Raw genomic sequence first — 13,190 nt, 5'->3', positions numbered from 1 at the left:
AGTAATAATATGAGAAATTTTCTCTTAACTGCCCATGGTAAAAAATTGAAATTTCTTGGTAAGATCATCTTGTCACATTCAAAAATATGATAAAAAACAAAGGTGTTGTAGAGGATGAAATTCTTTAAATTTCTATAAAAGAAAAAATTAAAAAAAAAATTTATTTTTCATCGTTATATTTTAATTTTAAATTTGGGTGCTTGGTACCCGTCCTTTTTCAACACCATTGATCAAACTCGAAAAAATTTGTTTTTCTTAACCCTGAGGTTTTTCATGAAATTTAAAAGGTTGTGGTATTGGATTGCCAATATGATAATCCATGTGGATCCCTCAATACTTTTTAAGATTTGAAATCTAAAAATAAAGATTTCAGGGCAATGGATGCAGGAAAGAGAAATTTCTCATATTACTTATATCATCAGTGCCATGTGTCAAAACTGTGTTGGTCTGTGAGCAAACAATCACTCCATTACTTCTCTTTGCATAGATCAGAGAAAATCACTAGGCTTACTAACTTTGAATGATTTCAAATCTTACTAAGAGTTGTTAGGCCCACATGGATTACCATATTGGCAGTCCAACATAATAGCATTCTAGATTTCATGTAAAAAAACAGATTTAACAAAAAAAACAAATCAAAATAATATTTTTTAACTTAATCAAGGGTGTTAAAAATAGACGGCTACCAAACTCTCAAAACTTAAAATTAAGATTCAACGATAAAAATAAATGCTTATAAAAAAAACTATCTTTCAAAGTTTTAGAATTTTGTCCTCTATAAATCTTTTGGCGGATCATGTTTTTGGATGTCAAAGATATGAGCTCAGGGCCTTCGGTGAGATTTGAAATCTTACTAAGTCAATCTGGAGGGCTATGTTTCAGATATTTGAAATCTCACTAGAGAGCTGCTATTGGCACCCTTACCTTTTACTTAATATGCCCCAATTAAAAATAAAGAAAATAAGTGAATGTTTTAAAATAGGTAAAAGTTAGGGTGCAAATAAAAATTCTAACATTTTTTTTTTTTTTTTGCTAGATTTCTTAATTTTTGGGTTTAGGGTTTTATACAAGTCTAATCATAATTATAAACAACTATTGAAATTGTTTGAACATGTGATATAATGTTTGAAGAGTATTTTAATCTTTTAATTGGGGTGTGATAATTAATTTTAAGAATTAGAGTGTAATAAGTAAAATTTGGGGTGTCAATAGAGTTTTCTAAGTGTCCGTAGCTTTCAAGTTTCAACGTGTAAGGAACATGTGGGCGGGACGTAGGCAATGATATCTACTATTTAATAATAATGTACAAAATTAATGTACAGCTGTTGAGATGGCCGAGTTGGTCTAAGGCGCCAGATTAAGGTTCTGGTCCGAAAGGGCGTGGGTTCAAATCCCACTCTCAACAAATAACATTTTTATTTTTCAATCAAGCCCCTTTGACCTCGGTCTTATTTAATATATTAATTAAATGACCAAAAAACCCTATTATTCAACCAATAGTTTAAAACCCTTATTTTTCTTCCAAGCTATACCTTATTGACTCACATGTCTCTAGACCTCAGTCTTCTTTGATGGACTAATTCAAATGACCTAAATGCCTCATCGGTAAAAGATTTTTTTTTTACCCCAATTTTCAATCTTAAGATTCTATCTAATTCACCCTTCAATGCAAGATACTTTTTTTTGGGAAATAAAAGGCAAAGCAATTTTGGATAGGAAAAAAAAAAAAAAATCAAGGGTTTCTATAAAATGTTTAAAGTGGGGTTGAAAATAATGGATTCAAAATAAGATTTACAAAAAATTTACCATGGAGAACGAAGAACTTGAAGATGACAGATTTTGAAAAAAATTCAAGATTCTTTTTTTTTTTTTTTTTCTTTTTAAAAGATGAAATATGAAGAGATTTAGATCATTTTTCATCAATCTAGAATAGAAGCCAAGGTCAAAGGGATGTCATATCAACAAATTGAAAATACGAGGTATTTCAAAAATTCTCCAAAATGTGGAAGGGTATGTAAAATGTATGACCCATTTTTGATATATAAGCCATTTCTTGTATTGAGCAGAGTAAGTGTGTAAGTTATTTATTGTAGTCATACTAGTTGGCATTTCTTGAAATTCCACTCCATTCTTTCACAATTTATAGGTAATTGTCCACTTTTCTTTTTTGAATGTTTTACAAAATCAGAACGTTTCTTTCTTGTCCAATTTCACGATGTCACTGTACATATCACGAAATTTTATTCTTAACTACAATTAAGAGTCATACAAACCTCGTGTTCTGTTCAAATCAATAATTGAGTCCAATTGATAGTTATTTATTATTTTTTTTTTCTACTTATCTTTTTCTATTCTAACAATATAAAATAACAAGGCCTCTATCTCTAAATTTAGAGTTTTAAAGATCAGTTGGAGTATCACTATATGTTTTAGAAAGAAAAAAATACTTATTAATGTGATAGATGGAATGAAAATTTTCCAAATAACGAATTCCCACATTTTGGGACCTCAGTTGCCAGTTGTCACAAATTCGTTCCGATTCGACCGAGTTTTAAAACGTTGAGTGAGTCAGAGTCTGTGGTTTTGTGGTCAGGTGCGTTTGAATTTAACCGATTTCGTAGCTATATATAAGTAAGAGACATCGCGCCAACGTTATCTTCTCACTTCAACGGCTAGAGAGAAAAGAGAGAGTGTTGGCAATCATGTCGATCGCTGCAACCTCTCTTGCTGCCTCTCTTTCAAAACCAGCCAACTTCGCTTTCGAATCTCATCTCAAGAGCTCTTGGGAAACCCAGAAAAATTGGAGAATTAGAGCTTCTTCGACTGCTCCAGGGGTCGATTTGACCACACTCGAGGCTGCCATTGCAAAGGTTCTGACTTTGATTAGTAGTTTTCTCTCTAGATCTGTTTTTTTTTTTTTTTTTATAGGTTTTGAATTTGATCTTATTTCGATGTAGGAGTTGAATTTTCAGAATAGTACTTCTAGGGTTTGTGAAGGCTATATATCGAATGGAAATCGATCAAAAATACGAATTTCGTTAGTTTATTCTTTTGGAACCTGAACTGTGAAACGTGTCAATTGAAATTCTGATATCGTTTTCGAAAATCAAGCATTGCGATTTTGCAAATTTTGTTGCACAGATTGTCTTGGTTTCTTTGGAGTTGATTACTTCAAAACTACTCATAATCTTGAAAAAAATTTGAATTTTTTTTGTTAATTTACATTTTATATTTCTGTTATTCATGCAAACTTATGCTGTAATTAGCCCCTGATGGATCCACTATAACTCAGCTGAGTCCCATTAACTCAGCCGAGTCAAAAGTACAAGCAGGGCACTGGTCAGATTTTCCAATGTGGATTTGGATCCCATTTGACTCTGTAAAAAATTGGTTCAAACTAATGTTTTGAAAAACTCGGCCAAGTCAACTGGTTTGGATTGGTTTTGATATTTTTATATATATTATTTTTAAGAATTTAAAAGTTTTGTGATTGCAATATATATTAATCTAGTTCATAACAGAAAAAGGAATTATTTTAGAAATCTAAATCAATTAATGCAGTTTGTGTTGCGTATTCTGTTGGGGTTATGCTGAGTTGCAGGGGTTGCAGGGGGCACAAACCCCTGCCCCGGGGCTCAAGGGTGAAGCCCCCAGACCAATTTTTTAGGGTTTCATAAAGGGAAATTCTGTAATAATCTTTTAAGGGTTTTCTATTTTTGGGGAGATTGACACGTTTTCTTTACTCCTGTTTTTACTAGAGATCTCTAGGAGTGTAAAACTTGAAAGAAAATAGTGTGATTGGATATACCCCCAGTAAATCCTCGTATTTTGTGTGTGATTGTCTGTTCTCTTTGTTGCTTCATTTTTTCACAATTTGAGAGGTTTGACTCGAGGGATACTGATCCAATCCCAAAATCCAGTTTCTAAAACTATGGATGGGTCAGCCCATTCATTCTTAGTTTAATTTCTAAGAATTAACAATGCCATATACTAAGAATATCCATCTTCTCAAGACTTACTGCAAGATCCTCTTAAGAATTCATTTTTATAGTAGGATCAGTTCTCATGTTCTTTCCTTGCGTGGCCATATCTGTGAATTTTAGTTTCTTGTATTGGCTATCTAATTTATTCTATTAGTGTAAAGCTATGTAGTTAGTTTCACTTTAGCTGTTTTTTGCCTCACCATGTCATCCAGACTCAATAAAATGTAATTTAATGTTGTATATACCTCATCCTAATATGCAATTTAGTTCTGTTGTTCAAAACTTGTAGTTGTGATCATAATCATATGAGTAAGACTGGCCTTACTAACCTAGTAAGATTTCAAATCTTACTAAGGATCCTTGAGCTCACCTTGTACCATCCAAAAACATGATCCACACTACAAGGTTGTAGAGGACAAAATTCTATGAACTTCGAAATAAAATAAAATAAAAAAGTTATTTTACACTGTTGAATTTTAAATTTTAAATTTGGGAGTTTGGTGGAAGTTTAATAGCCGTCCATTTTCAAAACCTTGGATCAAGCCCAAAAAAAAATGTTTTTTGGATTTTTTTCTTTGGATCCGAGTTTTTACATGAAATCTGGAGGGCTGCGATGTTGGATTGCCAATGTGGTAATTCATTTGAACAAAACCACTTTAGTAAGATTTAAAATCTTACTAAGTTAGTAAGGAAAGTGTTTTTCTAATTATGTATAAACTTCACAGGGGAATTCATGAAAGGCTTATTGTGTAAGACCTGCCAAGAGTGTATTATGTTCACTAACAAAACTCCCCTTGTTTCAGAAAGACAGTGATGCTGTTAAAGAAGCACTTGATCAACTGAGCGAAATTGGTTGGGCCAAAAAATGGAGTTCTCAACCATATGTATCACGCCGTATGGTCAGTCCTCCATTACAAGTGTGAAGTACTGGGCAAGTGCTACTCAAATATTAGCTACATCCATGAAACTCACTTACACATGTGCATGAATCATGTGCATCTGTTTGTTGTCTTTAAAACTCATATATGTGATTAATTAGTTATCGGTACAATAAATATTTTGACTGTTTGACCTTCATGAAAAATCTGCAGACATCTCTACGGGAGCTGACAACTCTTGGAATGAAAAATGCAGAGAACCTTGCAATCCCAAGCGTAAGAAATGATGTAAGGACTATTATACTCAACCATGAGACTTGTTCCAGAGTGGTATCTGGATTTTAATATAATATTTTGTGCATTGCTTTTTGCTGTGTTTTGTGTAGCCTAATGGTATTGGTCAATAAGGAGGTAATGTTAATTAAGAAATTTTAACCAAGGGTATTTTAGTAAATTCCCTATTGTTATGTAAAATCCCTAGTTTGATTTTCCTGAGGGTATATATATATATATATATATATATATATATATATATATATATATATGAGGAATGCTAACATTCAAGACCTCATGGGGACATTAGAATTTTCCATCACATTTTTTTTCCAATAATACCCCTCCCCATTTTGTATTTTAGCGAAAAAGACAAGAGTATGTTAGTCTTTTATTCATAATAAATACATTTGTTATGCCCTTAATAAATATATTTATTATGTTGGCATTGATTGCCAAAGTATTTACTAGAAAAAAAAAAAACATTTAAGTCAAAAGATTAAAATGACCTTAGCATTTATTATGTAAAAGACCAACATACTCTTGTTTTTTTCACTAAAAGGCAAAATGGGGAGGGGTATTAATAGAAAGTGAATTTTGTAAAAAATACTAACGTCTCCATGAGGTCTTGGACGTTAGCATTCCCTTATATGTATATATTTATGATTTAGGTGAAAGGGTGTAATTTGTAACTGCGAATTTTCTCTGCTTAGTGGAATCGGTGTGATCCATAGGCGAACCTCAATCTTGAGGGAACCACGTAAAATCTCTGTGACTGCATCTTGTTTTTCTTCTTTTCGTTCTTTGTTGTTTTTGTTGTTTTTTTTTAACAACTGAATGTGGTATCAATTGTACATTTTCTTTTTATTCACTTTGAAATCCAATGGATCATTCTATTGGTTATATTTGAAGACCTTACATAATATTATGCCGAACATATATTCTATTAAAGTCTATACTAGATGAGGATTTTTAGTTTGGTATGGATCCAATTTTTCACTAATTTGGTGTCCATCAGTGATGCAGGCAGCGTTTCTCTTCACAGTGGTGGGGACAACAGGATTTTTGGGGGTGTTTGCCGGCCAACTCCCTGGGGTATCTTTCATGATTTTCCTCACCACTTTAATGCTTTATATATCATAAATAATGGTACATAATGACTATTACTGTGAAGCATCAATATAGATACTGGCATTTGTTTCTTTTTTTCTGTGTTTTTTTTTAAGGTATTACATTTGACATGGTACTTCATTGGTCAGTACCTGGAGAGCTCTGGCTTGTAAATGATTATCTTGTAATCTGTGGATAAGATTTTACCAGTTCTAGTTAAGGAACTACTAACATCCTGATGGGAATGCCAATTCAAAATTAATCTGACCACAAGAACTTTGATGATATTTTACCCGAGTTATGTTCAATGGAACTCACCAGAAACCATGAATTCCGAGTAGACTCAGCTTACCACTGCCTTCGTTTATTATCCAAGTTGAGCCAACTTGGAATTCACGATTTTTGGTGAGGTCCATTGAACATAACTCGGGTAAATATCATCGAAATTCGTGTGGTCAGATAAAGGCTTCACATTATAGTTAACATGGTGATTGAATTTAGATTTGTATGCAGTTGTTGAAGCTGTGGCAGTGATGCTTTAATCATATTTAGAGATTTGATAAGAAATTTTGAGGCATACTATCCATCACCTTTCTTTTTCTTTTTTCCTATTTTTTTGAAGTAGATCATGTAACTTGCAGGATTGGGGTTTCTTTGTGCCATACTTGCTTGGGAGCATCTCTTTGGTAGTTTTGGCTGTGGGGAGTGTTTCTCCTGGGTACGCCTTTAGGTTAATTTGTGTGTAGTTCATCTTTTCTTTTTACCCAAAGAGTTCCATTTATATTCTATTTTTATTTCTTTATTAGTCCCCTAAAGTTCTCAAGATTCAGGTTTAGATGGGAAGTACGTTTCAATTCCTAGTTTTTGAATGTCTGATAGTGCTCTGTTAATTGTTTATTCTTAAGTAAGAGCATAAGAAGCTGTAATATGTAAAAGCAATGGAACCTTACCTTACAATTGACAGTCGTATCCACTGTATTAGGCTTCTTCAAGCAGCAATTGGTGGATTTTCATCATTTTTTCCTGATTACCAGGAAAGAATTGCAAGACATGAGGCAGCTCATTTTTTAGGTAATCTTTATTTATCAGAATCATCATTTCAAATATACGCTAGGCTCGATTCAAACAGAACCCTATTAAAATTGTGCTTCTATTACGATAATCGTGTAAATGGTGATAATTATGTTCTTGTGAATAAAGAGTCAAAAAGCCTAATGCCTGTGTATGAAAGCAATGCGTAAATGTGTTGGAAACAAAGAGCGTCCAACACCAGTAGAATTGCTTCATGTGCACCTAGAAAACTTTAAAACCTTGTTAACCAGTTATTCCTCTATTTGCTTATGGATTTTCCAAAAAAGGAACAGTTTTTCGATCTTTTTGGGAATGTGAATATCATCAAGTTAATGAAATTAAGTTCTTATTGAACCTCAGTTGCATATTTGCTTGGGCTTCCTATCCTCGGGTATTCGCTGGATATTGGAAAGGAACATGTCAATCTGATCGATGACAGGCTGCAAAAGCTTATATACAGTGGACAACTTGACGGGAAGGAGCTAGACAGGTAGCTTTTGCAACTAAAAATTTTCATCACTTTATTTCCTTTATTTTTTTCTACCTCCGAGAATCATGATAAAATTGTCCTCAAATATTACATGACCTATAATGAACAATGACATAAGTAGATATCATGGTTTCAGAACTCAGTTGGATGTCTCATCTCGTCCATGGACGAGACAAACCGTTTGACTTGGTTTATAATGATTGATTTACAGATATTTAAATTAAAATAATTATAATTTTTTAATAAAACAAGGTAGATTAGAAGATGTTTAGTCATAAAATTATATGTTATTTATATAATAAATATTTAAATTCTAAAAAAAAAAATTATTTTAATCAAAATCCCAGTTGACTTGGCCGAGATTTTCAAAATACAATCCTAGACATCTCGTTTATCTTGCGAGATGATGTGAATGTTGAGACACAGTGTATATCCGTATCGTTGTTGAACGAGACCGAGATGACTCGGGCATGTCATCTCAGGATTGGACAAGATTTAAAACCATGGTAGATATTAATTGAACATTATATGAGCCTTTCACTTAGTGCAACTTTCTAGATATATGAATCTGCATATTTATGTTGCATGTTATAGAGCTACCTTTTTTTCATCATGAAAACTGTATTTAAACTTTTGGCATACTACATTTTTAGCTTCCAATTTTACCCCAGGTTGTTCTGATCTTGAAGGTCAGTTGTAAAACATGGCTACCGGTTTCTAACTCATTTGAATAAAGCCATTTGGTTTCTCCTCTTTTCGGAAGAAAATTTCATGATCTACACTATTCTGGATTTTTTACAAGCACAAATATTTTGAGGATAGTTGACATTACTCACACAGAGTAGAGAAAAATGTTACTTGTCACCTTTGTTGATCAAACATTTATGCAAGCATGTTTTACTATGGGGCTGTTTAATAAATTATCTTGGGGTAAAAAAGAGGATGTTGTAAACACCTAAAAGTGTCTCTTATATAGAGAACAAAGAGAGGGATTAGCGCTTGGTTTCTATTCTCACTAGTAATGAACATTTTAAAGAAAATTCATTTAGTTGTCTGAGTTATGGAATTAACTCGCTGAGTGAAATTTTATGTCTGAGAAAGTAAACTCTTCAATGCCAACTTTTGTCCTAGATAAGTATAAAATTTCATTAAACCAAGGTAAAAAAAACATGCAGAGATTGAGGTCAAGGTGACCTCCCTACTCTAATAAATTCCTCTTAAGGAAAAAAAAAAAAAAAAAACACATTGAACTCTTCGAATAGCTTACTCTAAAATAACATGAGAGCTAAAATGTTACTATTGACCTTGTAGATCAGATTTTCGTTCACATGAAAAATCCTCCTATTGTTTCTCCTTCCAAAGATCCCAACAAACAGCAAACAGAATCGATCTCTAATAACTCAGTTGGATAAGCTAAATAAATCTTCCATTTTGATAGCTTTGCTTTTTTTCGATAATAAGTCATGCTCTTACCAAAAGGAGGCATTACCAAGAGATGAATTAAAATTGTGATTTCATAATTTTCTGTGTTCACTTCTACTTTTATGAATCAACGTGTCTGCAATATCAATTACAATGGACAATGTATTACTTGTTTCACAGCTCTCATTAGCTTACTTCCAATCATATTAACTTTAGTATTGAAGCCGAACACCGACTATGGGAAACCTGACATTAATTTTGGCACCCAACGCTAACCGTCCTCTCAGGTTGGCTGTGGTATCAATGGCTGGACTGGCAGCCGAAGGTTTGAAATTTGATAAAGTGGTTGGTCAATCTGCTGATCTTTTCAGTCTCCAGGTATGCTAAATTCAATGCTTTAACCCTTACATATGTGCATTTTTTTTGGGTGCGTGTGTGTTTCTGAAACCACAATCCCATCTACGTTCTTGCAGAGATTTATAAATAGAAGCAAGCCACAGATAAGCAAAGAACAGCAACAGAACCTTACTAGATGGGCTGTAAGTTCCTCACCCATTAATATTATCATGGTTTTAAATATCATCCGAGACAAACGAGATGACTCTGATGATATTCTGAAAATATTGGCTGAGTCAGTAAAACTTGTCCAGGTCAACTGGGATTTTGTAGATTTTAATTAAAATAATTAAAATTTTAATTTAAATATTTACTATCTAAATAAAATATGATTTTTTGATCAAACATCTTCTAATCTACCTAATTTTATAAAATTATATAATTATTTTCAAATAAATATATATATATATGAATAAATAATTTAAACTGAATTAAATGATTTATCTCATCTAAGATGAGTTGACTCGTCTAAGACAATTGGGTCTCGTCCATGAACGAGATGAGACGTCAAACCAAATTTCGATTCCATGCCCATATTTGCATGGTTACTTATGATTCACATACCAATGTTGGAAAACATTATACTTGAAATGGACTTGCCCATTTATAAAAAATTTTAAACTCAGATCGTTGAACTTATTGTAAATATTTAATAGATGTAAAAGTGACTAGTGCTTTTGTGAAAAATAAAAATCTAGAAAATCATATTTAGTATTGTTTTCGCATCTAACGAACTATTTTAAAGACAGTTCATGGTAGACTCGAGCAAATGACAGTAGTGCACTTGAAACTTGTACTAATAGACAGTTTTTGTAATAGAAAACTGACATTTTGTATGCTTAATGAAGGTTTTGTTTGCTGGATCTCTCTTGAAAAATAACAAGGTTTCTCATGAAGCTCTAATGTCGACAATGTCAAAGAAAGCTACTGTGTTGGAGTGCATTGAAGCAATTGAGAAGGCTGTATAGTTTGGCTGTTTGACTGATTTGGGGAAATAAATCTTCATTTTTTGTCTTGTGAAATTAAAAGATATTAAACATTGAATTGGTCATTCCTCAATTTGTTGATTTACATGATCAAACAAACTTGTAAGGTTAAAGGATCTGCTATATTATATTATTGTTTGAGCAAACTCAGTTGTATTGATCACACTATCACTTATTCTATCTCACAATAATCTGTTCTAGATGAATTTGAAATCTTATTGTAGATGTAAAAACTTGCACTACCTAAGAACCTGTGATGATGCCTTGCGATCTCCACTCCTTGTGCCCCCTAGGTGTTTGCAACACCACCTCTCCGACACCCAAATCAGAATCTTAATACAAAAAGTAGTGTAGAATTTAAAAGTATAGAATCTCATACTTTTTAGTGCATCTATCTATGTATTTATAGAGGTCAATTAAAATCCTAGGATGCCTTTTTTTTTTTTTTTTTTTTATTTTTTTATTTTTTTATTTTAGTAGGTTGTTTTGATTAGAAATGTCTCTAATCGATATCATCAACCTTTCCTTTTTGGGATTTTCCTTAATAAAAATTCTTACTCCGTTAGTCACACCCAATCTCTGATTTTGTTGGGATTTGGGTTGCCTAAGTCATTCTACTATGTAATTTTAGCCCAATATTCCCTCCACCGATCGAAATCCGAACCCATTGTTGGGTTGTGACCAAGCCACTGAACTTACTCTCGGATATCCATACAAAATCCGAATCCCTAGGTGCCACATGTCATCCCTTAGTACCCTATGAAAAATATCCTTCACCCTTACTAAGGGTCATTGGGCTCTTATAGATTACCACATTAGCAATCCAACTCCACAGCCTTTTAAATTTCTTGAAAAAACTTAGATTCAAAATAGATAGATGGAAATATTTTTTGGACAAATATAATCCCAGGGGTTGAAGGAGACGACTACCGAAATTCCAAATTTCAAATTAAAATTCAGCAGTGAAAAATATTTTTTTTTCTAAAAAAAAGAAAACCATTGCAGTTTTTAGAATTTTATCCTCTAAATCCATTGATCACCTTCTTATTCATTGTTCATCCATTCAGACCATTTAATCTCACTTGGTAGTTTTATATCATATTTCCTAGCCTTTCTACATTTTGATATTCTCTCCCTTCCAAAATCGAAAATGTTTCTATTCTTGTTCAAGAGAAGAGAAGAGAATATTATTCTATGGAATTTGACTACACTTGAATGTTTGACAGTGTCTACAGAATGAAAGAAATGATCATGTTTTTCAATAAAACAAGAACTTCATCTCTGATGTTATTATCATCGTAGGTCCTAATTTATTTTATTTTTGTGAAAAAATTGCTCAATAGTCTTTGGCACTATCTTTTCCTTCAATTTAATCTTTGATTTTTGTGAGTTATCAAAATAGTCTATTTAGTAAATCCATCTTTTCAGAAAAGTCCCTAGACCCCACTCAAGGCATATTGACGATTGAAATGTCAAAATTACCCTAATCATTTAAATTCACCATTTTTGTCCCAAAAAATTGGATTTTGAATATCCCAATCTAATTTTGGAGACTCCATCAGGATTCAAATGATTTGAGAAGAAAAAAACCATTCTCAAGATCTATGTAAAAAATTAAGGTTTTTTCAATTATTTTGCCTCCTTTTTGGATGAAACTTAATCAAGGATGGCTATTTTAGTTTAAAATCATCTACACAAATCGTTAGATCAAGTTTTAAGTCAATCTTTCCATGTATTTTAGTTCGAAAAAATGAAATCAGGTGGATTTTATAGCATCAAGGTCAACAATAATTTATTTTTTTTCAATTGTCAACCTCGATACTGTAAAACCCACACAATTTGATTTTTCTGAGTTTTTCCAACAAAAATGGTTGGAAAGATTAACTTAAAACTTGACATAATGATTAATATAGATGATTTCAAACCAAAGAACCATCCTTGATCGATTTTCATCCAAAAAGGAAACAAAACAATTGAAAAATCCTAATTTTTTATATATATCTTCAAAATACTTGAAAAAAAACCTTCAAAAAAAACTTCTTTCTCAAATCATTTTCATTGAAATAGAATCTCCAAAATTTGACCAGGATGCTAAAAATCATTTTTTTTTAAGATGAAAAATGACGAGTGTAAGTAAAATTCAATTTCCCACGACTCTTCTCCCAAGGAATTCATACTCGCTCAAAAATCCATTCCCTATAATCATACTAACCCTAACGGTACCTTTTTTTTGCAATATAAATATTATTAATGTGAATTTCAATCAACAAAAATCACCCTTTCTCTCATTATAATAAAATAGATTTAAAAACATGCCACACAGGGTTAATATTCTTTTAGTTTCTATGATAAAACAAATGTTAGATAATATCAAACCCAATGGTTATTCACCTTCTCAAAGCAGCTAACCTGAAAATAATATGGTGTTATAAGCTAGAGTCTGCTGGAGTGACCTCAAGATTGTACCTCATATCACACATCTTAACGTTAAAGTGTGTAAGAACCATAAATGCTTTTTGACTCGTATCTCAATGAAAAAGCATCTATGGTCCCTACACACTTTGAGATAAGGATGTGCGAT

The 13,190-nt window shown here is 32.3% G+C and overlaps 1 protein-coding gene and 1 non-coding gene across 3 annotated transcripts; both read left to right on the top strand.

The window, feature by feature from the left end:
• The first annotated feature begins 1,324 nt into the window (after positions 1–1,324).
• On the top strand, positions 1,325–1,405 carry TRNAL-AAG (transfer RNA leucine (anticodon AAG)). Its single transcript has one exon. It is a non-coding gene; the product is annotated as a tRNA-Leu (tRNA).
• A 1,235-nt stretch (positions 1,406–2,640) lies between these two features.
• Positions 2,641–10,755, top strand: LOC147409678 (uncharacterized). 2 transcript variants are annotated; one of them, XM_086431404.1, is made up of 10 exons: positions 2,641–2,870; positions 4,787–4,882; positions 5,075–5,149; positions 6,161–6,229; positions 6,886–6,962; positions 7,227–7,315; positions 7,676–7,805; positions 9,515–9,605; positions 9,701–9,766; positions 10,472–10,755. In XM_086431404.1, the coding sequence occupies exons 1-10, from the start codon at positions 2,703–2,705 to the stop codon at positions 10,589–10,591; spliced, it is 981 nt and encodes a 326-aa protein (XP_086287530.1). In that variant the 5' UTR covers positions 2,641–2,702; the 3' UTR covers positions 10,592–10,755. The 2 variants fall into 2 exon arrangements, with proteins under 2 accessions (XP_086287530.1, XP_086287533.1); XM_086431407.1 differs by having other exon boundaries at positions 2,730–2,870; positions 4,787–4,914.
• The last annotated feature ends 2,435 nt before the right edge of the window (positions 10,756–13,190 follow it).

The sequence above is a fragment of the Akebia trifoliata genome, chromosome 2, assembly GCF_017979445.1.
Source record: "Akebia trifoliata isolate Shusen 1 chromosome 2, ASM1797944v1, whole genome shotgun sequence".
Classification (NCBI taxonomy): Eukaryota; Viridiplantae; Streptophyta; class Magnoliopsida; order Ranunculales; family Lardizabalaceae; genus Akebia; species Akebia trifoliata.
This window is presented reverse-complemented; position numbering and strand designations above follow the sequence as displayed.